The sequence below is a fragment of the Carassius auratus genome, chromosome 6, assembly GCF_003368295.1.
Source record: "Carassius auratus strain Wakin chromosome 6, ASM336829v1, whole genome shotgun sequence".
Lineage (NCBI taxonomy): Eukaryota > Metazoa > Chordata > Actinopteri > Cypriniformes > Cyprinidae > Carassius > Carassius auratus.
Window position 1 is genome coordinate 9726126 of NC_039248.1, and position 24419 is coordinate 9750544.

At 35.8% G+C, this 24419-nt stretch overlaps 1 protein-coding gene across 17 annotated transcripts in view; it reads left to right on the forward strand.

Moving 5' to 3' along the window:
- LOC113095412 (calcium-dependent secretion activator 1) overlaps window positions 1-24419 on the forward strand; it is a 74392-nt gene that overhangs the window by 43035 nt on the left and 6938 nt on the right. The window contains exons 7-25 of one of the 17 annotated variants that reach the window (XM_026260934.1): window positions 559-670; window positions 2523-2662; window positions 3159-3225; window positions 3444-3552; window positions 3717-3929; window positions 6427-6438; window positions 9819-9955; window positions 10040-10227; window positions 10587-10691; window positions 11490-11591; window positions 12373-12436; window positions 12650-12773; window positions 14835-14903; window positions 17650-17756; window positions 18260-18289; window positions 18825-18833; window positions 20731-20887; window positions 21042-21183; window positions 22155-22316. In XM_026260934.1, the coding sequence (XP_026116719.1) occupies window positions 559-670; window positions 2523-2662; window positions 3159-3225; window positions 3444-3552; window positions 3717-3929; window positions 6427-6438; window positions 9819-9955; window positions 10040-10227; window positions 10587-10691; window positions 11490-11591; window positions 12373-12436; window positions 12650-12773; window positions 14835-14903; window positions 17650-17756; window positions 18260-18289; window positions 18825-18833; window positions 20731-20887; window positions 21042-21183; window positions 22155-22316 (2049 nt within the window). Of the gene's footprint in view, window positions 1-558; window positions 671-2522; window positions 2663-3158; window positions 3226-3443; window positions 3553-3716; window positions 3930-6426; window positions 6439-9818; window positions 9956-10039; window positions 10228-10586; window positions 10692-11489; window positions 11592-12372; window positions 12437-12649; window positions 12774-14834; window positions 14904-15735; window positions 15769-17649; window positions 17757-18259; window positions 18290-18824; window positions 18834-20730; window positions 20888-21041; window positions 21184-22154; window positions 22317-24419 lie in introns of all 17 variants that reach the window. The other 16 variants (XM_026260956.1, XM_026261004.1, XM_026260943.1 and 13 more) reach the window with 16 other exon arrangements.

Sequence of the window (24419 nt, forward strand, 5' to 3'; positions counted from 1 at the left end):
ACGGCGTTTTAGACAAAAAAATAAAAATAAAAATAAATAATAAACAAAAACAAAAGCACTAATCACCAGAGAATATCCTCTACTGAAAGCATTTATGTACAAAAACATCAGACGATACACTTCGCTGGTCTGTCTCGCATGCACTTGACATTCAGTATGAGATTTTTACGACCTTATCAAATGATTTGTTAGCGAACGATTTCATCAGCCCTGTCGTGTAGCCGAGCAGGACTGCGGAGATTGTTTTCCTCGCTGATCAAAGTAATACAATGAAAACAAGGGCTGCAAGATATCCCTGTGCGCAGCGGTTACGCGGTGATAAAGTAATAAAGAGCAGCCGTGTGTCAAGGAGATCTATGATACCTATAGAGAAAGCCATATGTTGGCATCCCTATACATCTTAAAGGGGGTTTTTCGGCAGGTGCAAGAGCCCCTTGAAGTAACATGGTGGTTGTACTTTTTGTGTGTGAGAATGATGAAAATGAGTATAGAAAATAAATACTGTAGAAGCCTAAAATCAAGGACATCAATGGAGTTTGTGTGTATGTGTGTTCTCAGTTGGGGAACCCAAGGAGACTTCACCACCACACACCCTCTGCCAGCGGTCAAAGTCAAGCTCTTCACAGAGAGCACAGGGGTCTTGGCCCTGGAGGACAAGGAGCTGGGCCGGGTAACTCGATCCTTTTTTTCTTTCTTATGGCTTTGAACATCAGTCATTCTGTTTTTTTTTTTGTTGTAGTTTGAGGATTATTTGTGGTTGTTATGGTGTTATAGAAGTTATGTCTTACTTTATAATTCTCACTTTGCCTTGCTCTCCTGCTGACTGATGCCTGTGGCTAAAAAAGAATATACAGGCTTGAAAATCCCTGTAAAGAAACAAGAAGAACGACAAGAAACAGATCAAATTCCTGTTCTGTTTCTACAGTGAATACTGTATTTGTTTTTCATTTAGAGGTTATATTCCCATTGAACAAAACAGGCATCCTTTTAAAGAGTTAGCTTTTGAATCGAATTGACCTCACCCCTCTGGATTTTGATTTTTTTTTTTTTTTTTTTTTGGCTAATTATGCTTGTTTATTAACTAGGCTATGATAAGTACAATGCTGTTAAACACATGCATCACAAATGCCTATATTTTTCAGATAATTTTATTTAAAATAAGCAATATAAAATTTGAATCTAATTGCTATCTAATGTACTGAGTAAATTATAGTGTACTCGGTTATAGTTTGGAAATGCTTTTCTACCATGATTCATAGAATTAATAATACAAAATAAAAAAGAGACATACAAATACAGTTCAAAAGGTGGGGGTCAGTAGAATAATAAAAAAAATATTGATACTCACTCAGCAATAAAAGTGTGACAGTACATACATGTATTACTGTTTCAAATAAAGGATGTTCTTTTAAATATTCTATTCATAATAGAACCCTGCATCATGGTTTCCACCAAATTATTTAGTAGCATTCATATTAAGTTCATAATTATGAGAATGTTTCAGCAGCATATTAGAATGATTTCTCATGAAACATGTGACACTGAGGACTGGGGTTATAGCTACTGAAAAATCATATGATTAAATAAACGCAGCCCCAGTGATTATTAGAGACTTCTTTCAAAAACATTTTAATGATCTTTCGACCATAAACTTTTGAAAAGTAGTGTGTGTGTTTAGGTTATTATCAAAACCTAAAGCAATGTCATTTCTTTTTAAATGTACATTTTTATAAAAATTCAAATTGCAATTCTCCATCTTGTTTGTAACCTTAATAAGAATTCATGAATTGGAATCTAAAAAACATTCTACATTCAAGGACTCTGAGGGTCCTCTAATTATGACACTGTTAATATGCTTTTTGACCTTGACGGATGCTGGATTGGAACAGTTTAAAAAATGTGTCTCCATCAAGACTAAAGTAGACAGGCATTATTAAAACCTTTTACTCTAACTAAGAAATCGATTATGCCAACTTTTCAGACAGCGAAACAAGAGAATGAAAAGCACAGGAGAGAATAAGAGAGAAAAACTGGCTCTTCTCTGATAAGGTGCTAAGAGAAGAGCTGAACAGTTTAACTCTTAGTACACAGCCACATGAGCCAAAATTAATTGATTGTGGAGAATTTCTCTGAAAACGCTGACTGGCAAAGTAATATGTCATTATCAGCTCAAAGCCTCACACCCAGACTCAGCGATATTTTCCCATACCCACACAACCAGTTTATCCGTTTACGAAATGCTTCATGTGTGAAAATGTCTAGAGTTTCTAGGGCAGACACTAGCTATAGGATTACATGTTAAAGGGATAGCTCACCAAAAATGGAAGTTGTGTCCTGAAAGAAGGTCATGCGGGTTCGGAACAGCATTTGACAGAGTAAATAATTACAGAAGTTTAATTTTGGATGTGCTGTTTTTATTAATGGTGATAGCTTTGTTTCTCACTCTGTGCTTGCTCAGTCTGGTGTTATGAATTTTGATCAGATGGATTTATAATCATGATTCTCTCTTGTTGAACGATTAGGTGGTTCTTCACCCAACTCCAAACAGCCCAAAGCAGGCAGAGCTCCACAAGATGACTGTGACCAAGGCCTGCCCTGATCCAGATCTGAAGATCAAACTGGCTGTGCGCATGGACAAACCTCAGAACATGAAAGCTTGTGGGTAAGGGATTTTGTGGGGGGAGGAATACTCATCAATAAAAGTCTTCAGTTCATTTGGAGATCGCATTTCAAGACAGTATCATCCAGACATTACATCTTTTATTTCATGATATGATGAGACACTATGTACATTATTGCTTTCTACCATTTGAGGTTAGTAAGATTTTTTTTTTTTCTTTTAAAAGTCTCTTAAGCTTACCAAGGTTGAATATATTTGGTAAAAATACAGTAAAAGCAATAAAATATTGTGAAATTTTGTAAAATAAATACTGTGAAGTTTTTTTTATTAATAGAAGGCTCAAAAGAACATCATTTATTTAAAATAAAAAACTTTTGTAACGTTATAAATGTCTTTACTGTCGCTTTTGAAAAATTGAATGCATCCTTGCTGAATAAAACTATAATAAAAAAAAAAAACGTACTGAACCCAAGTATTTGAATGGTAGTGTATGAGAGTGTGTATGAGTTGAAGTAAAATACTGTGATTATTCCTTTAGGTATTTATGGGCTGTTGGCAAAAATGTTTGGAAACGATGGAAGAAGCGCTTCTTTGTCTTGGTTCAGGTATATCTTTTTATATATTTAAACTGAGTGAGTGAAAAATATGATGAATGTAACAAAGTTTTGATTCGGCTTCAATATGCCTTTGCAGTCATCAGGGCCTGATAAACCATGTACAATTTTAAGTAGCTCATATGACACAGATTTAACACAGACAATCTAATGGGCTTCATATGGCATATTAAGCATTTTAATACTATTTGTTTCTCTTTCTCCTACAGGTGAGTCAGTATACCTTTGCCGTTTGCAGCTATCGAGAGAAGAAGTCAGAACCACAGGAGCTGCTGCAGTTAGATGGCTATACTGTGGATTACACTGACCCACAGCCAGGTAATACTCCTACAGACACAGATTACTCTTATGTTACAGACTTCCATGAAACTATTCTTTCTTTATGGTTTTCAGACGTCAGTGGAACATGTCCGTAGTTAATGTAATAAACTACATCTTTGTTTTTTTTTTTTTGTTGACTTCTTTTATTTCTGTGTGTACAGGTCTGGATGGAGGCCGGGCTTTCTTCAATGCAGTGAAGGAGGGTGACACTGTGATTTTTGCCAGTGATGATGAGCAGGACCGCATCCTATGGGTGCAGGCTATGTATCGAGCTACTGGCCAATCACACAAACCCGTCCCACCCACCCAGGTCCAGAAACTGAATTCTAAGGGTGGAGCTGCGGCGCAGATGGATGCCCCCATCTCTCAGTTCTGTAAGTAAACATACTAGTAAAGCATTTCAACACAATGTCAGTGAGGACAAAAATTGACTGAAGCTGAGATGGCGAGTAAATTAAATAAATAGCAAGAGTTTTTAATATAATATATGCCCCATAACCACTCACGTAAAGTGACAACATGAAATTTCGGGCTAAAGTACAGCAGATAGAACAGATTAATAATGAATAATTAATTCATGTTGAATTAGTAGCTCAATATGTCATAGTAATGTTACCTTCTCAGCATACTACACAAGTAGCAGGAAAAGGTAAGATCAAGTGTGTAGAGTGGGAAAATGTGTTTATTTTAATGTCCATGTCTTTGTTACTGCCCTTATGCACTCCTGGTTCGCTTTAGTATCCATATGTAAGGCTTTTCAGCTAACATAAAATAGATTTAAAAAATTTAAGTGGTCAGCCAATACCAGCTTTCTATTTATAAAGGTATAGTTAACCCAAAAATGAACATTATGATATATTTTACCCTCACGTTGTTTCAAAACCATACAACTTACTTTCTTCTGTAGAACACATACTTTTTGCATTTATATTTCTCCAGAAGACTTAATTAATGATTTTATGGAAGCTTGAACCCTGTCAATTGTTGATTTGCATGCAATTTCATGCTGTGTCCTTTTGTGTTGCACAGAAGAAAGTAAGTTCTGGGGGTTTGGAATGACACAAGCATCAGTAAATAATAACAGAATTTTTTATTTTTGAGTAAACTGTCCCTTTAAAACTTTTATTAACACCTTTTATTAAAGATATATTTTCTGCTAAATGTTCTCACCGACAATTTAAACACCTGTTAAAGTAAAAAAAATATAGTCCTTCACACTGATATCAAATCACTTTGAAGCATCAGAATAATAATAGATCCTGCTATTCAGAACCTTGTCATTTGGTGTGCATCTAATTCAGCATCTGTCCATAGCAATGTCTTATATCACAAAATGTCTTAAAGGAATTGTTACACTGTTCAAATAAGTTTTCAGTTAAATATAACTCACCTTTTAACCACATATACAAAATCTAAAGGTAGAGGTTCTGTGTTTTTCCATTGATTTATTTGTCCTGTTTGTGAATGTTTCTTGTGGTCAGATGATTCCCTCAAGTTCAGATGCCATTCAGTTTTCTCACTATAAGACAGATCCTCTCCCTTCTGAAACATTATTACACTGTGTAAATGTTTCACCCTCCCTTATCACAACCCAGGTGGTCTTGAATGGCACAGAGTAGTGGAATATAAAACATGCAATACACACACCAACAAGCAATCTCTTTGCTGCAGAAGGTTTTTGCAGATTCTGGAATACTATGAAGGTTCTGATAACCGCATTTGATTTTATATATTAAATATACATTATTAACTCTGATTGATTACTAAGTATGATAATAACACACAATGATAAAGTTAAAATTTAAATGGTAGTGCAATCCCTGAGTATTTTTGTTTTGGTAACACTTTACTATATGGTTCACTTTGGAAACATTATTTCCCTTTCAGTCGGTCCCTCACACTGCTTACACTTTGATCAGTTGCAGCTTGATGCAATAATTGCATGCCAATGTGCATTGGCTCATTTAGATTAAACTGGAAGTAGATTGGTCACTGACGTGTCATCTCCGTTCCCTCCTTCAGGAGGGTTATTGACCTAGGATATTGTTAATATAAATATACATGTTAATATATAAATAATTAATGTTCATTCAGAATACATTACTAATGCTAATTTATGGAACTGTTAAAATGTATATGTATATGTAGACATTAACCTATAGATAAATAACTGAAAATATTATTTAATGTTAGCTATTTTAAACATATAGAACTTTATTGCAAAGTGTTACCAATGTTTTTGTACTTGAAAGCTGTGATATTCTGAGGTGCGCTGACAGCCTGAATTATGTTTATGGCTTATAATTTGAACTTTAAATAGATAATGGATTTGTTCTCTTGTTTATTGGATGCAGTACCTTCATAGAATTAATTTAGAAGCTGATACTGGCATCAATTACACATTTGACCAGCATTCAAATATATGTCTGAAGGTAAGTGTATTTGCCAGTACAGTGTTGTAAATGTTCCAGTGATTTAGATTGTATCAGTAATACAGTGCACCTGTGAGAATCCTGTCAAAATCAGCTGCAGTAGAGCACAACGTAAAACACCAAAATATAGTCTTTCTTTCTTTCTTTCTTTCTTTCTTTCTTTCTTTCTTTCTTTCTTTCTTTCTTTCTTTCTTTCTTTCTTTCTTTCTTTCACTACTCAATCTGACCACCCACCAGTTCAAACTGCACTATCATGTTGAATACAGGTCGTTGTATTTTACGTTGTGTTTTTTTTTTTTCCGTTCATGCTTTGCTTGTACCCTTCCTTAGTCCTGCAGCTGTAGTGGAGTCAGGGTTTTCGTGTCTGCTTTTTCCTTCAGCCTTGTTGCTAGTCTTTATGTTATTCTGGTTTGTCCCTTCTTACCCTGCTGTCTTCTAGCTGGACTCAAGGGTAAGTGCTAACCTGTTAGCTAGCACCAGTCAGATAATCCTAAAACCATTATCTGACCAATGCAACGTGCTCTCTTTATCCTTTTTCTCTTGTTCTTTTTCTGCTCCTTTCAAATCTCACTACTCATGGCTTAGACCAAAGTAGCTTATTTTACTTTTCCGTTGAACTTTTTGATAATGGTTAAAACTAAAAACTTTCATTATTCTTGCCAGTTTAGGTTGCATGTAAATTAGTGCGTTTGTACTTATCATTTAGCTAAGTTAATATGGTTTATGATTTATTTGCATAATTGCCTTCTCTACATAAACATCATTGGCATCACAAGACCCCTCAGAGTAAAGTGGAAGAGGGTCTGTCTTGTTCTATTGGTTATCGACTATTTGGTGGCATTTAGTTAAAAAAAAAAAAATGTGACTGCTAATATTTTGAGCCAATTCTGAGAATTTTAGAGTTTCTTTTGCATTTTGACAATCAGTTCTGTCTACGGTAACATTTTTCACTGCTTGGACTTTACTCTTGAGGGTTCGCTTGCCTTTCAACTAATTTCTTTATTGTTGAACTTGAGCTTCACAAGAGTTGGCAAATATGTAAGTGGAGTATTCTGAATGCCAATGTGAAGGAGCAGGCACTGCCATCCCTCCTCACCGAGAAATACTCCTGATTATCTTTCGTCCGGTGGAAATGGGCCTATTTGAAGTGGTCCCTAAACCCAATGTAGAGCTTAGCAGAGATGTACTATAGTTCATTATTTGCACCTGTGTGTTTGCCCTTATACTGCTTGTCTACCTGAGCATTTTGATGTCATGTTATCCATTCAGATGCTGATGGAAAGACAAGTTCATTTTCTTCCTTTTTTGATTATCCTCCATTCCTTACAGAGAATGAATTAATTACTTTTTAGCCTCTGTTGGCTTCCTGCTAAATCCGTGTACCTGCACTAGAACCGTAATGCTAGCCTGTTGGCATGCCACTGAAGTGGCTTGCTTGTCAGTGTGCTCAGCAACCCTTATGAATACACTGAAAATTTTTCAAGTATTGTCAACTTGCAAATGCTAAGAGAAAAATACAGAATGCTAATGGATAGGCAAGCGGAAAGGTAATTTTTTTCTTCCTCTTTCCTTTTCTTGCATGACAATGGAAAGCACAGTGGAGTGTCTCACTGTTTTACTGCATGTAAAAGACACCCATTTTCAATTTAATATCATATACATCCACAAAAAAATAATTTTATAGTAGTAAAATAATATTAATAATGGTTCCTAGCTTATTAGCATCCCCATAAGTCCTAGCCTTATTTGAATGCAGCACAACGGTTGTGCATAAGCCGATTTAAAACTGTGTGGATTGTAGAAGTACATTATTTTAATTAATGTATAATTATGAAATGAAAAATGCAAATGAATAAGGCTAATAAATCCTTAAATCTCATAGGTTTATCCTGTAATTAGCTTATCTTATCTTTTCTTAATTCTTCACAGTTCCATGGTTAATATAACTCATCTAGTCTGTTATATATTTTTACACTTCCTTTTTCTCTTTTCTTTATCATCCTGAGTTCCTTAGTCATAGGGCTTCTTTGCCATGTTTATATTTTCTCAACCCATTCAATTTATCCATTGTCTATCTAGCTAATTTCCTCAGTGAGTTCTTCATTCCTTCAATCCTGTGTCTTTTCCTGTGCCTCTATTCTTTCTTTTTTGTCTTCTCTTTTAATTTAGTCTATGTCTTTTTAATTGTAGCAATGCTTTACTCAGCCAAAGGATAACATAACTTGATCCAAGTTCCTCTAATTAAACAGATCTGGATAGTATTTATTTGTCCTCCACTAGATTAAGCACTTTATTTTTAGCCATATGTCTTCATAAAAAAAGGTGTGAGATCATTGTTATCTATACACTCGCCCTAATCATTGGCCTAACACGATGCACATTCTTTCTTCACATTTTCTCTCATTAGAGCACGCTCATCACTGCACAGATTTAGATTCTATCATTCTGTTGCTAATAAGGTAATTCATCAAGGGGCCAGTTTTTTTTAAATAACTTTTCTTGTACTACTTTCTTCAACAAATATACGCGCATAGAACCTTAGAAAATTGCAAAGACTAATTAGTTGACTTTTACCCACCATTGAGCATATTAAAAAGCCCATGAAATTGTTTTATGGCTTTTATGTAATTTCTATTAGCATCTACACTACTGTTTAGAAGTTTGGGGTCAGTATTTTATTTATATTATTTTTTATACTTTTTATGCATTAAATTGATCTTAAGTTATATTAACGGCATTTTAACATTACAGAAGATTCCTATTTTAAATAAATTCTGTTGTTTTTTTCAAGGAAACCCTGAAAAAAATGTATTACAGTTTCTTCAAAAAGTATTTTGTGCAGCAAATCAGAATATCAGAATGATTTCTGAAAGATCATGTGACACTGAAGACTGGAGTAATGATGCTGAAAATTCAGCTTTGCCATTGAAAGGAATAAATTACATTTAAAATATATTAAAATTTAAAATGGTTGAAAATGGTCAATATTGCAGTTTTTATGGTAGTTTTGATTAAATAAACCTCTTCCAAAAACATGAACTTACCCCAAACTTTTAAATGGTAGTTTACATGCTAGTAAATGTAAAAAAAAATAAAAATAAATCACTTAATTTTTTTTTCTTTTAACAGAAATTAGACCAAAAAATATGCTGTAATCCACATATTTTGATAATCAAATCTTTAGAATGAAAAAGAAAACTGTGCTTGGCAAGCCATTTCATTGGTCTTTCAGTATCATCATAAATAATAAAAAACTTTTGAGTATACAGTATTTAGTTATTAATTTTACAGTAGACAATTCCATGTTTGTTAATCATGTCAAAAATGGCTAACATAAGCCCCTGATTGATTTTTTTGCTACTAGTATTTTTACGAGCACACAATCCATCTTCTCTCTCGAAATAAGTGTTTATTGAAATTGCGAATGGCAGAATCTATTGTATCCATGCAAAAGAAAATACATGAAAATTCATCATTTGGAATTGCACCACTTCCTCAACGCCATCGGTGGCTTTTACATTGAAAAGCTTTTGACTGAGAGAACAGGAAGAGACCACGCCCAGATCAGCTCATGCATGCACGTCTAGACTGAATGTGAGCTGAGGGTTACCACTCAGTTCCACATTTGCTAGGTCCGATTGAACTCTGCTTGACTTTTGCTGCAAGTTGACAATGTGAAAGCTCAATGTCCTTGATTTGCCATAGAGTACTCATTCTAGGTGTTTAGTTTTGTGGTGGGAGGAGAACAAATCATTCTCCTTGCTGTTTGCTAATTTCCTCTTCCTTGAACCCACCCCCTCTCCCTTCCTCTCCCATGAATGGCTGGAATAGATGCTGACAGGGCACAGAAGCACGGCATGGATGAGTTTATCTCAGCTAACCCATGTAGCTTTGACCATGCCTCATTGTTCGAGATGGTGCAGAGGCTCACGTTGGACCACAGGCTAAATGACAACTTTGCATGTCTGGTAAGTGGTTTTTTGCACTGACTTCAATGCAAAACAACTATATGCAACATTTCCAAACTCTCTACCCATTTGTTGGAATTGTAGGGATGGTTTAGCCCGGGTCAGGTGTTTGTTCTGGATGAATATTGCGCTCGGAATGGGGTGAGAGGATGCCACAGACATCTGTGTTATCTTGGCGACCTTCTGGAGAGGGCAGATGCCGGAAACATGATCGACCCAACGTTGCTGCACTACAGCTTTGCGTTTTGTGCCTCCCATGTTCATGGCAACAGGTACAGGCCTGCATACGGATGCACCGTATTACTTAGATGTTAGATGTTGGGAGAAATATGGATCATGGAAGCAGGAACAAGGGTGGAGAGCCAAGGGCCCTTTGCAAGTCATCAGCATATTTTTGCACTTTTGCTTTAGCATTTATTATATTTTTCCCTGTGAATGTTCTTTATAATTTTGCCAAATTTTGTTTGATTTGTTGTGTCTTTTGTTCTCAATCATTTTTTCATTTCTTTTCTACTTTTCGAACCTCAGCAGTATTCTTTCAGCCACTACACTTTCCATTCTCCTTTTTTTCCTTTTGTTATTTTACTTTGAAATCTCATTGTGTTGCTCATTCATTACATGTTCCTGATAGTCAGAGGGGGTCTGAGTTACAGGGGGCTGGCTCAAAGTCAGGCGGAAAAAAGGAGTCTAAAAAAAAGAGGAAATGTAAAACACAGCTGGCCCCTGAAAGCACAAGGTAAGACTATGATCAATCAAGGGTTTGGTCTGTGACCACAATAATATACATTTCAAAAACTAGGTACAATGAAGTTACATTATTCTACTCACCCTTCAACCAATAAACATAAAATGTGAATTTAAAAGTGTAAACGCATGTAACAGACAATGAATAACCCTAAAAGCTTGATTGTTTTCACAGCAATATTACAGACCGATTCATTGCAATAAGTAGGATAATTTTAAATTCATTGAATTCAAGCCTGTGTGCACTTGTACAGCATGGTTACTTTAGGTTTCTCTTCCCACTGACTTGTTGAAAGTATATTTATTATTGTGCTGCAGCTGAGTGTGTATTAAATACATTTTAATGCAATATGATGCCCAAGTGGAGTATTGTAACATCAATAGCTGTAAATAAATAAAAAAATGAGTTGGAAACAATGCGCCCCGAGAGTATCACATCAAGGTCCCATCTGCTGGGTACAAATACATTTATAGCCAGTGTATTAGATTTAAGAAAGCCAGACATTGCTTCTGGTTAGATTTTCTTTCTGCACTCACTGTGCCAGGCCTGTATTTTATTGTTACAAGTGTTATATACTGCATACTGAAATGTTAATGTGGTGTGATTAGCTTTCACTGAAAATATACAGGACTTTAAAAAGCAATTATGTAGTATCATAATTAGTTATTGTAATAACAAATACACCAGTTCAAGAGTTTCTTTTGATTTGTATCACTTTCCTCTTGACTCAACATTGATCTTTTTTCCTAATCAATTTGCAAATAATGGCATGTTTTGCTTGTAAAACAGGCCTGATGGTCTTGGAACAGTAACGGTGGAGGAAAAAGAACGGTTTGAGGAAATCAAAGAGCGATTACGTGTCCTTCTGGAGAATCAGATCACAAACTTTAGGTGAGTATGTAGATGTAAGACTTTTATTGAACATTTCACAAGCAGAAAGACTATATACATCAGCAGTTCTTTTGATTTTATATTGGACATTGAGTGGCAATCCAACACCTCATGAAAAATGTGTTTTAAAATCATACAGTAAAAAAAATATATCACCATGGACCGCATAGGTCCAACTATGTGCAAATTATTAGGCAAGTAGGGAAACCCAAGGTTTTGTAAATGTAATGTAAAATGTAAATGATTTATCAGCTTAATGCATGGAACAGATGATGAGCCAAATATTATATTAGGCTGAATATGAGGAGTGCATAGCCATTATGTGCATAATCTTATCAATGTGATTTCACCAACAGAGCTCAAATTATAGCCTGTGCAATTCAAACAAGACACCTTGGATGCGTTTTCATTTTGCTCAGTCTTTTACCTTCTACAGTTTTTTTTAAGGTTTTCATTTGGAGAAAAATACTGAATATTTTGAATTTACTGACATCAGCCATAAAAGATGTGAGAAGCATTTCTCTTTTCTTTAAAGGGATTTAATTTACTGACGTCAGTGAATTTAATGATGTCAGCCATAAAATATATGAGAAGCATTTTCTCTTTTCTTCAAAGGGGTTGCATTTCAGCAACATCGTATTATTCACATGTAGCACTGTTTTTTTTTCTTGTCCATAACCCATTTTTTTGACCCACCAGTTGAGAACAGCTGAACATTACATGCAAAAAAATAATTGTATAGGATTTTCTACAATTTTCTATGTAATTTATTTTGTTGTAGGTATTGCTTTCCATTCGGTCGCCCTGAGGGAGCATTGAAAGCCACTCTGTCTTTGCTGGAGAGGGTAATGACAACATTGCTTATATAGATTCAGAGTAGCAGCAATAGAAGGAAAAGAGAAGCAATTGATGGTATTTTGTTCAGTACCGCCTGTCTGTTTACTTGTTCTGCCATGAATCATTGCACATAAAAAAAAAAAAAAAATTAAACTATGACTCATTCATGCCAGGACAACAAAATTTATGCCACTAGAATTTGGATTTGTCCTGTTTCACAGGTGCTTATGAAGGACATTGTGACCCCAGTCCCGCAAGAGGAAGTCAAGGCTGTCATTCGTAAATGCTTAGAGCAAGCAGCTCAAATTAACTACCAGCGCATCACTGACTACGCCAGAGTGGAAGGTGACTTGCATTGCCCTCTTCTTTCACAGCATTATGATTTTAAAGCACTTAACCATGCTATGATTTGAACCAGAAGGGAATTTTGTTATTTGACTTTTTTTTCCCTCTGCTTCCAGCCACTTGAATCAATTTAATGCATAAACTGTGGTCTATATTTGAATAATGTGCTTTGAGTAAATAATCTGTTCTTCTGCTTTCAGTTTGGGAGAGGAAAATAAATTTAGGTTTGAGTAACTAATGCTTTTGTTTAAACTGGAGATGTATTTTGGTTGTTTGCAAGTAAATATATACATATATTTTTTGTTATTTTATTTTATTTTATTTTTACCACCAGACTACATTCTTGAACTGCACAGCATCTGTCTTGTTTGGAATAATATTCTTGTTTATTCTAAGGCAATTACTGCTTTTGTTTCTCTCTTTCTTTTCAAGAAAAGTTTAAATGTATTCTTGTCCATTCTCCTTTTGTGGACTTGTGTGTAAAAATGCATTCAAATCCACACAAAGAAGAGCTTCTTACCGTTTCCTATCTGCTGCGATAACAGACTATTGGACATTTTTCAGATGCTCTCCACACATTCTCTTTTCTATTATTATGGCTCAGATCAGGATGATAAATGACACCAGGGTAGAGAAATGGTTACGGAGGAGGAAAAGGAACAAGGAAAATTAGTCAGAGAGGGATGTAGAAATGGGGACGGATCTTGCAGTGAAATAAATGAAGTATGTGGGAAGGAGCAGTAGAAGGGAGGAAGAGCCCATTATAGGAAACAGGTTGAGGGAAAGAGGAGTGAGATGAAGAGAGAAGCATTCATGAAACAATTCCAGGTTGGGCAACAAGCGTGAAAAAGGCTTACTAAGAAGCAAAAGATGGGCAGTAAGGAGAGGTGTCTGTTTGAAAAGGAGTAGAAGGCATTGTGGGCTGGTTTTTTAGGATGTTTAAAATCCTCTTTTTGGATTAATACCCTCTACTTCATCAAATCGTTGGTTCTGTTGCTTATTTCGACCAGAGTGACAAACCACAAATGGCTGACAATCTTTTAGAACACGGTATCAGGGCCTTTGGATGCTTATTCCCTCAAGAAATTGGTGCAATATCCTTAAAACAACAGCTCACCCAAATATGATTCTGCCATAAATTACTCAGATTTGCTGTTTGAAATGCATATTGTTTTCTTTTCTTTAGTGGAACACAAATAATATATTTTCCTGTCTATCTAAGCAGCACTTTTCCATACAACAAAATTGTCTGGTTGTTCTGAAAAGGTTTGAAAAGTACAAAAACACTGAAAAAGTTGCATACAAATCAGTCGATTTAATATCAGTAAAATCCACTGAAAAAAGAAAATCACTGTATGTGTTTCAAATAACAAAATTTTCATTTTTGGGTGAACAACAAAAACTACTGTTCAGATTTCTGGGGTCAGTATGATTTAACTTTTTTTAGGTCTCTTATCAAGGTTACATTTATTTGATTAAAATGTAGTAAAAACAGTAATATTGTGATATGTTATTACAATTTAAATTAACTCTTATATTTTTACATTTATTTATTCAGTACTAAAAAAAGTAAATTTATTCCTGTAATGCTAAAGCTGAACTTTCATGATCCTCCATAAACCATTTTAATAAGCTGATTTTGATATTATTGTTTAAAACAATATTTTTGTAGAGATTTGAAAGGACATTTTATTATCATTTTATAAAAAAAAATAAAAATAAAAAAAACATTGATCAATTTAATTCATCCTTGCTAAATAAAAGCATTAATTAAAAAAAAAAATAATATTTACTGGGCCCAAACAATTGAACAGTAGTGCGTATTTAAAAGTTATCCACTTCCACTTTGTTCCTCATTTTTACTGTCTCTAAGTGAGAATTTAAGGGTGATTGTGGTTTAAGGGTTTTAACCATCACATTATGTTGTATTAAACTTTTCCAACAACTGATTTCTTGATGAGAACCTCCCTTAACACAAGACATCCCTTCACCATATTCAACCCTTGACCCCCTTTCCTCTGACCCCAAACTCTTGCATGCCGGAATCCTCTTTTTCTTTAGGAAAAAAGAGGGAAATGTATGATCATCCTGTCTACTCCTTGGCTACACAAGTGATGGATTTAACCATCCGTGAGTAACAACTCCGCACCCCTCATTCTTTACCTTTCATTCATCAACTCAGTCCTCCATGTCACATCCTTTTTGGAACTTTACTGTTTTGCCATTTTCACACAGACGACAGACACTGAGTAGAGAACGATCCGTAACGTTCCGATTCCTTTTGCAGAGATTTCCATCTGTTTGTAATACGACATGACTGGTGCATCTGTTCAGCTTCCTCTTGTTCGTTTTTGGTTGAAGCTCATGTTTGTGACTTGAATGCATTTTTACTTTGCTCGCTATTTTACTTTGTCTGAGTGTATATCGTTACTGTGGTGTGGTAGGTGGTTTCACTGGGGGGTTCCAGACTCATCAACAGGTGACTGAGCTTCCGGGAGAGCAGGAGTTAGCACCCGTGTACGAGCTATGACTTATGTGTTCCAACATCACAAGTTTGTCTTGTTCATGATTACTACAACTGTGTTTGATTTGTCATGCGACCGAACAATGGCTATTGTCTCTTTGTTCAGTATGTCGTTAAGTTGCTATTTTGCTGTGTGTTTTTGTTCTTGTCGTTCCAGGTAAATATCTACATGTGTGTCTGTTTGCCATTGTTTTTCTTTTTTTTTAATTATTACTCTAAATAAAATACACAATAATTCTCTGGAGAGCAACCAAGAGTGAAATTACCAGGGATGCTGCACCAACTTTGGGCTAAACCGTGCCACCTTGAGGAATAATTCCTTTTCCTCCCCCAATTCTCCCTTCTCTTCCTCCCTTATTTCTCCCTCTTCTTATGTTGCTCTAAATCTCTTTTTCTTTTTCTCTCTCTCTCTCTCTCTCTCTCTCTTTCTCTCTCAAGTTGAGAAAACTCTAAAGGATCAGAAGGATCCAGGTGAAGCTATGTTTGACGTCATCCCCTGTCCCCTTCAACACATCCTGGCACATGCACATGACACAATTACAGGGAAAATTTCTAGTCTGAAAGTCCTGTACACACCACGACACAAGGATCTCCCTTGTACTTTTTTTGTGAAGATAGTATTCTTCTATAAAAATATACACAAAATTTGGGTAAAAACTTATTTTGTGTTATATTATGATCTTAGAAATAAAAACTGAAAATCTTATCACTGAATAGTCTGCCTAATGGTGCTACATTATGCAGACTTACAAGAAGTAATACTATCTTTCACAAATATTTCAGTGGCAGTCTTTTCAATGTGTTAAAATGTGAGGGTAGAATGAATGCAAATGTTTCTAACTGAAGTACTGGGAATAAGATTGGAACTGAAGAATATCGGAATCTTGGCATCCATAGATTTTCTTAGTAAATATTTCTCAACTGGTTTTGCTGCAAACTGTTTTCTTTAAATCTTTATAGGTTTAAGAGATGTTTTGCTTCTTTAATTCCCAGTCCTGGTCTTAGAAACTTGACATGACCAGAACATTTTAGACACATTGAAAATAGATAAAGTATGACATTTGGATAATGATAATCTTAGATTATCATTAAATCCATTGTCATTACTTTATCATGTTGTGTTGATGACATCATGGCCTTAGGAAGAGTTAGAATGAGCTTATATCAGATATTAATGGTTCATAGTGTAGTAAATTTCAGTACAGTGCCCCACAACCCCATTAATAAGCCATGAATTTAACAGACCGATAAACCAATGGCATAAAAGTGAACGTTACACACTCTATAGACACCAAGATTAAAGAGTCAGACTAAATGATAAATAAGTAATGTCCTTCATGACTGAAGTAGCATTTCAGTCAATATACTAAAGATTTTCTTTTCTCCTTTAGTGGAGACCTCAGCATTGCTGAGTTGGTCGGTATTTTATTTTTAATTTTTATTTTTTTTGTCTTACTCATTTCATCTTGTTCAGACAAAAGTTGGTAATGTGTTAAACTAGAAACACTATTGTGTGTCCGCCCAGATGTCCTCATTTCATCAAAGTGTTGCATATGTCTGACAATTTGGTCTGCTTTTTCTCTCATGTGTTGACCTTAAATTCTAGACAGCATCGAGAAGTTCTACAAATTATTAGTAATTTAACTAGATACATAAAAATGCAGTATTATCATAAAGGTTTTTACAGTGGGGTCCAAATGTCTGTGTCCACATTAAACATCTAGAATTCAAACCTGGAGTTGACATTTTAGGCTTTAGGAACAGTTATGATGTAAATATGTAATTGTAAAGATTCTGCATTTCTTCATCTTAGCGTACATTAATGCACAAGGTATTCTTTGAAACATTATCAAATCATGCTGGAGAACATGATTATGAGGTTTGGAGTTCATGCAGCTCAAGCTGCTGGGAAAAAAGAGAAACCAAAATACTATGAAAATGTGGTAATTTTGTATCTCAACTATTATGCTAATAATATACTTTGTAATCACAAAATATATACTGTCTGTATCAATTATGAAAAAAGCAAAACCACTTGTGGTCTCAGACTTTTGAACCCCAATTTAGTTGCAAGCTTGCCAAACAATTATTATTATTATAATAATTTTTTTTGCCTCTGAGATTACAAAAAAAGTCCATTATTTTCTCCGATATCAGTTAGGCATCCTTTCTTGAAGTGTTATGAGTGTCATCAACAGTGTTGTAATTTCTGCATGCTCAGTTAGGTATTTATGACCTTCGCTTCTTCAGACTGCATTGTAGTGCTCATGACATCAGAGATTCATAGGATAAATATATTAATCAACCACTGTAATATTAACCGTCCCTCTTCTTCCCATCATTCTGCTCCAGAGAATGTAGCTAACCTAGCTACACCTGCTAAAAAACTGGAGCATGTCATCCGCCTGGCAGAGTTAGTCATTGAGGTTCTACATCAGAACCAGGACCATCATGCTGAGGTGAGTCTGGACTTTTTCTCTCCGTTTCACCCACATTCACTCTCTTTTTTATTTAATACAAAATAGAGCTGATTTAAATGGCCAGTGGCTCCTCTCTAATAAAAAAAAAGTCAGCTTTGCAGCTTGCACAATGCAATTTGTATTGGTGGAAATGAGTGAAACGGCAAGAGTTCACTCTCCCGTGAGATCCAGATCACTAAACCACTTTACCTGGATCTATATTCTAAAGAAAGCCTCAGAATATACAGACTGTTTCTGTGTTCTGAATGTTAGACAGATTACATTGGAATGTTTAGTACTGAACATAACTGAAGATGCATTATGAATAGAGAGCCAAGCATGGGTTTCAGCTGTAATTAAGATAACTGGCATGTTTCAGCATTTACTACTCCAAGAACAAATGCATAATTGGCTTATTCCGAGATGCAATTTAAAGTATAAGGTAATCCATGGTCTTCCTGAGATTTACAGATTTACTGTATCTTTCTGAATATGCTTAACAGGCTGCGGTCACAAGTACAGGAGACCAGTCGGTACAGTATCATGTTTCTTTTTTCCCTAAGTTGTCATCACATAGTGTAACTTTTCCCTCAAGCATGTCGATTCACGCAGTTAAGGGCTTTTCTGTTATGTCTGGGTGGAATGGGGCAAGACGGTGCTTAAAGAACATGATGAAACTGAGATAAAGAGTTGGTCTCTTGGGTTTCTGGGAAATTCTTAAATATCGCCCTCCTCACACACTGATTCACAAATGAGCTAAATATTTTAGTTTAAGACATTATGGTAGAACCATCTGTAGATCTGTTACTTTGTAAAACTACAATGGTTCACTGCCCAAGTGGTGGCATCATACAATATAATATAGAAAGCCATTTCAACCAAACGTACAGTAATTGCAACTTTATATCTTCCATTTGAATTAAATCTTGCAATTGTTACTTTTTATCTAAACTTTTTGAGAAAAATTTTTATAATCAACATTTTGTGCACACATTAACACTTTGCACATACATCACGCTCTACATGTTCATGTTTTTCCTCACCATTCACTCCATGGTGATGTTGCAGGGAAAAGAGGTATGTGGTCAAAATGAATGCAGTGAAAAAGCCCCTTACTGGCTTGTGCATGAGCTATGAAGGGTTCCCTTCCCCTGTAATGTCCCGTTACTCACAACGTGAGGGAATGTTTTGCCGCATCTGACATGGGTTCGTCTTAATCCCTCAGCATTGTGCCTGTCAAGTCTCCCTTCAAACTTGTAAGGCTTGTGTCCCTGACTGGCAAGGTCAATGCTCAATGATTCCTTTGCTTCCAGGAGAATGTTTACATTTACCCACCCGCCACCCAGTTGTGTCACCCTAACTTCTCCCAATTAGATGTGTTGCCTTCTGCTAGTGCACATGGACTTCACAATTCCTCAAAATGACCAAACCAATGTCATAACATTGCCCTCTTCCCAGGGCCGCTCTTGCTAATTTTAATTTAAAGTATGATTTTTGTATTTAGTCAAGATGGGTGTTAATGTTAACACCTACCCAGATTAGCAAGAAGGGCCTTGGGGAAAGATTCATGGGTTGCTTGGATTTGGCGCCTCTTATCGCTTTCTATCCCACTTTCGACTTGTCTGTCTGGTTAAGCTCAGCTATTTGCATTGCACTGTTACACTAGCAAATTCTATATTTGTTGGTCCCAACATTATGACCAGTGTAGCTTTCCAAGTATTATGAAGTCTACAGGTAAGTTCTATGGTAAGTCTAGTCTTAGAGCTTGCTATCCCTATAGCAGAACGGATTTGGGAGAATTTTTTTCGGGCTCTTTGAAGCTATGGGTTTAGAGGGGTAAAAAAGGACAGAGCATGCAACCAAAGGGAAGGATTATGCCTCTTAAAAAGGCTGATCAATTCCCTGAATGGGTTTATCACTGGTCGGTTGTTTTAATTAGAAGAAAAGTGTTTTATGCCAAGACTGCAAGCAAGCCTGAATGATCGAAGAAACTCCAGCTCAATACCCCACTACAGGCCCAAAATATATGGTCACTTTGAGAGATTAAAGAAGAAATATTCAGGCAAACCATATGCATTGCCAAGTAAAGAAGTCGACTGCTTGCTTGCAGACTTTGGTGTATCAGGGATGGCAATGTTGCATGATCGCAAGACACATCCCCATCCCAAGGGTAGGGATGCAGTGATGTGAACGGTTGAACTACATCTTCCATTTGGAGGGCAAAAGCATGCAGGGATTTCTACCTCACTTGCATGAGAACTGCACCTCCTCTGGCATCTTGACTCCACTGGGAGTTAACCTGATATAGGAAAAATGACCTCCGGTCACAAATATGCACACATTTGCAACACAAGATTTAAGGTGTATTGTCATTTTTTTATACTTGAATGTCAGGCCCTCTTATTAAAGTAGTTTTTTTCCCTTTTATTTGGACTTACATGTTTCTTCTGAGGGCCTCTGAATTCTAAAGATATGCAATAATTTATAGAAGATCCATCAATTTCTTCTTATGGTGAAAGGTGTTTTTTTTTCTTTTCTTTTTTTTTACAATATTTAGACTTTGTTTTGAAAGATAGATATATATATATAGTATAATGTTCTGTGTTGCAAATTTATAAATGGTCTAATGTACGTTTTAAAGTCAATAATGGTAAACTGATCACCATAACCCTTGTAAACTGTTTACTTGAAAGCCTCATCTATTTAGTTAATTAACATAATGACCTCTAACGCTGAAGCAAAATGTGAACCAATTAGAACAAAAACTCTTACTTCTCTTCATTTGAACTCTTACTGATAAAATGAAGAGCCATTACTTTAGAAGCAGAATTATAAACTGAATATGTGAAATACCATATGGCAGACACTTAACCAGTTTACAATCTTTTTCTTACCTGAGATTATCCAATGCATTTGTGATTTTCTAACTCTCTGCTTCTTTTTCTATTCTTTCTTCCTTTACTGGACTATCAAGGCCTTTGCATGGTGGTCAGACCTGATGGTGGAGCATGCCGAGAACTTCCTGTCGCTCTATGGCGTTGATATGGATGCAGCTCTTGAGATCCAGTCTCCCGAGAGCTGGGACAGTTTCCCACTCTTTCAGCTTCTAAACGATTTCCTCCGTACCGACTGTAAGCTTTTCTTGCAACATTTGGTTAACAGTTCTGATAGTATTGTCAATCCCCAAAATTACTGTGTTATCATTCTAATTAAGTGATTATAATTGGAAAGTTGGGCATGTCACTTTCATAATTGTCATAACCTACTTTTTTTCTGGTTTTACAGATCACCTGTGTAATGGAAAGTTCCACAAACATCTGCAGGACCTGTACGCCCCTCTTGTGGTGCGATATGTGGATCTTATGGAATCCTCCATCGCTCAGTCCATTCACAGGGGATTTGAGCGGGAGTCATGGGAGCCTGTAAAGTAAGACCACCAGTTGCTCAACAATCTGTGCAGTGACCGGCATTTCAGGACAAAAACATCACAAAACAAATATCTAAAAAACAACTTGTGTATATATATTTGGGATTGCAGGGACAGACATATCCTCTGCAAAATTATACAGCTAATCAAATGAAACTGTTTAGCATTCAGTTAGATTTCTCAGGTAAAGTCTGAAAGTTTGTTCACGCCATTGCGAAAAATGTCATTCCTTCGAGTAACCTCTTTAACCATGCCTTATATGAGAAAGCTGCCAAACATCAGAGGAAGTTCAACAAGTCCACAATCTATCAGGATAAGACTTCAGTCAGTGTCTTGCAGGTTTCCATCTTTTCTTTTTGAACTAACCCTCATATTGTGCGCTTTAAACAGAATGCTTTTTGTGTCCTAATCAATTGTTCTGTCATGCTTGATTTTGGTTTGCGTGTTGATTTTAATGATTTCATACCAGTTCCCAGTGAACAGATAACAATCTTTAGATAACCTGCTATCTTTAGAAAAGATACCTCCTACCCAAATATTCCCAGCCTAACAGAATACTTTTCTGTCAATTAAGTGTATGGCCCTTGAGAATCATATGTCAGTATGGTTTTCCTCATTTGTTTGTTGTCTGTTTGTAAGTCTAAAACCCCACCACTGTCCTCAGATCTTTCAAGCTGATGTTTGTTCTTCCTGTGGAAAAATTCTGCTTTTACGTTCTTTTTATATAAGTGTGCTGTTGTCGAGAATATTGACCACAAGTTTCTTTCTACTCAGGTCTTCTGTTTAAATGTGCTCTAGATTCCTTCCCTACATTTAATGACCAGTTTTTATGTGTCTGCTCTTTATGTGTGAAGATGCTCTTTTCCATTTCTCAGTTTCTCCTTTTTGTACTGTCTTACATTGCTTATTTGCAGCATTCCACACTGCCACTGTTATGGATTTTTTGTTTCTTTTTTTGTCTGTTTCTGCAGGAGTTTAACAAGTAATCTGCCCAATGTGAATCTACCAAATGTGAACCTCCAAATTCCCAAAGTACCAAATCTTCCCGTGCCAGTAGCAGGACTATCTGTTAACCTTCCACAAATGCCTAGCTTTTCCACTCCGTCCTGGATGGCTGCTATATATGACTCTGAGTGTGTATTCAATGCATTTACCTGAGATCTGTTGCATTCAAAAGTCTTCTTGGCATGAAAATATTTGGGGTTAGTTAACTTACCATTAAGTATCACTGAATTGCAAGATGTTTGCTAAACTTGTCAGTAGTTAAAAGACATTTAAATGATGGCTATATCAGACTTTCTGAGTTCTTTCTATTGGATATAGAATACCTACAGGGAAAGATGACTCACCTCTAGAATCATTCTCATGTCAAGTCAGACAGATTTGACAGACAGGCTCATGTGATCTGTTATTTTAAAATGAGAATTGAAAAGCTGTTAATTTTCCTCAATGTGCATGCCATTGAGTTTAGACTGAGGTGGTGAGATCTGGATTGCAACCCAAACCTACAGCCAAGCCAATGCTTTGTATTCACATAAAATTCTATCATACAAACTAACAAGTAGATGGCCTTAAAGTTAACACACTTTGCAACTAATTTTGGACTAAAGCCATGAATAAAACAATAATGATAGACTAAAGCAACTTAAAAAAAAAAGAAAAACAAGTTTTCTTTTAATTGGAAGTTATCTCCTCATTTCTGTTTTTCTCAGTATTTAGTCATTTCAAAAAGTTGCTTTAGTGTTTCATTTCTAAGCAGTTCTGTTGTAGTCAATATTTAGCTAATATTTAAAATTTAAATGCTTTATATAAGTGCCTGCATGAATTATGCTGGGACATTAGGGTTTGAGCTGGTATAAGCATCAGAATGTCAATGGTAAGAAAAATTATTCTGAAGGATATCTGAGACAGAAAAGGTGCTCTAAACATGAAGAGACGCTGGGTTTGTTTTGTGTGGTATGTACCAGTGGGTGTGGGTTGGTGCAACTCCCTGCCTGGTCGTAGCTCTGTCATTGCATTGGTAGCTGATGCTCTGAAGCAGATATTACTTCAGTGTAGCTGGCATCCAAGGCAGTAGAAACTAACACCCAAAGAGTTCAAACATCAGAGTTGGCTTCTTCAACAAACAGAGTAGAACAAGATCACATTTGCAGTATAAGGTCACCGAATCAAACCCATTTCAATGAGGAATTTCAAACAGTTCTACTTGGTCTTGAACCTAACAAATTCCAAGATTGTGGCAGTCCCCATAAAACATAATTCACTCTTATGTTTTAACTCTTTAACCCTGGCCCTTATTACACATCTTTCTACTCAGGATGGCAGCGTCCTCAGAGTTGACTGCATGATGTGTTTTGACTTTGGGAGCTCCTAGTCTCAGTGGGTGTGGGTGATGAGAGAGAGCTTGATCGTTCCTCCATTTTTGTCAATAGACCTTAACCTTTACCAACTTTAATATTTGTTTTAAACATACAGTTCACCCAAAGGTTTAAAATCATTTACTCACATCATGTAATTCCAAATCTTCTGAGTTTTTTTTTAAACATCTCCAAACAATTTTTGTCCATACAATAAAAGTTAATGTTTTGGACCCTATTTAACTTTAATTGTATGGACAAAAGCATTCTCCAAAATATCTTTGTGCAGTGTGTGTGTTCCAAGGAAGAAAGAAGGGAGACAGGTTTGGAGTGATATAGGGGTGAGTAAATGATAAAGAATTTACAAATATGCTGAACTATCCCTTTAAGAATTACATTGCATATAGAGTTGTCTTTAACATTAAACACTAACTCTAAGAAAGCACTGATTCTCCAACTAGGTAACAGATGTCATTAAGAGCATTAGCTTCATATTAAAGCACCATCTTATTTAACATCTGTTAGTTTGCAACTCTGTCTGTGCAAGCTTTCTCTCACCATGACATTCCCAGACCCCTTCCAAATTGACAGAGCAAAGTATGCATGAATTAAAGTCAGTCCTATAAGGTATAATAACCAAGCAACAATGCAAGGTTATTGATGTGTTTTGTAAACACACCTGTGTTTTATTTTTCCATGCACTGATTGTGCTGTTACATTCCCTTTAATTAAACATTCCAGTTCTGAGGGTCAAATTTTGGGAGCGCCAGTTGGTGTGTGGTTAAAATAAAGCAATCTTATAAAGTCTTAGATACTCTGCATCTTTCTTAATTCCTTAATATTTGAGACTTTTGACCTCTAATAAATTACTATACCTGG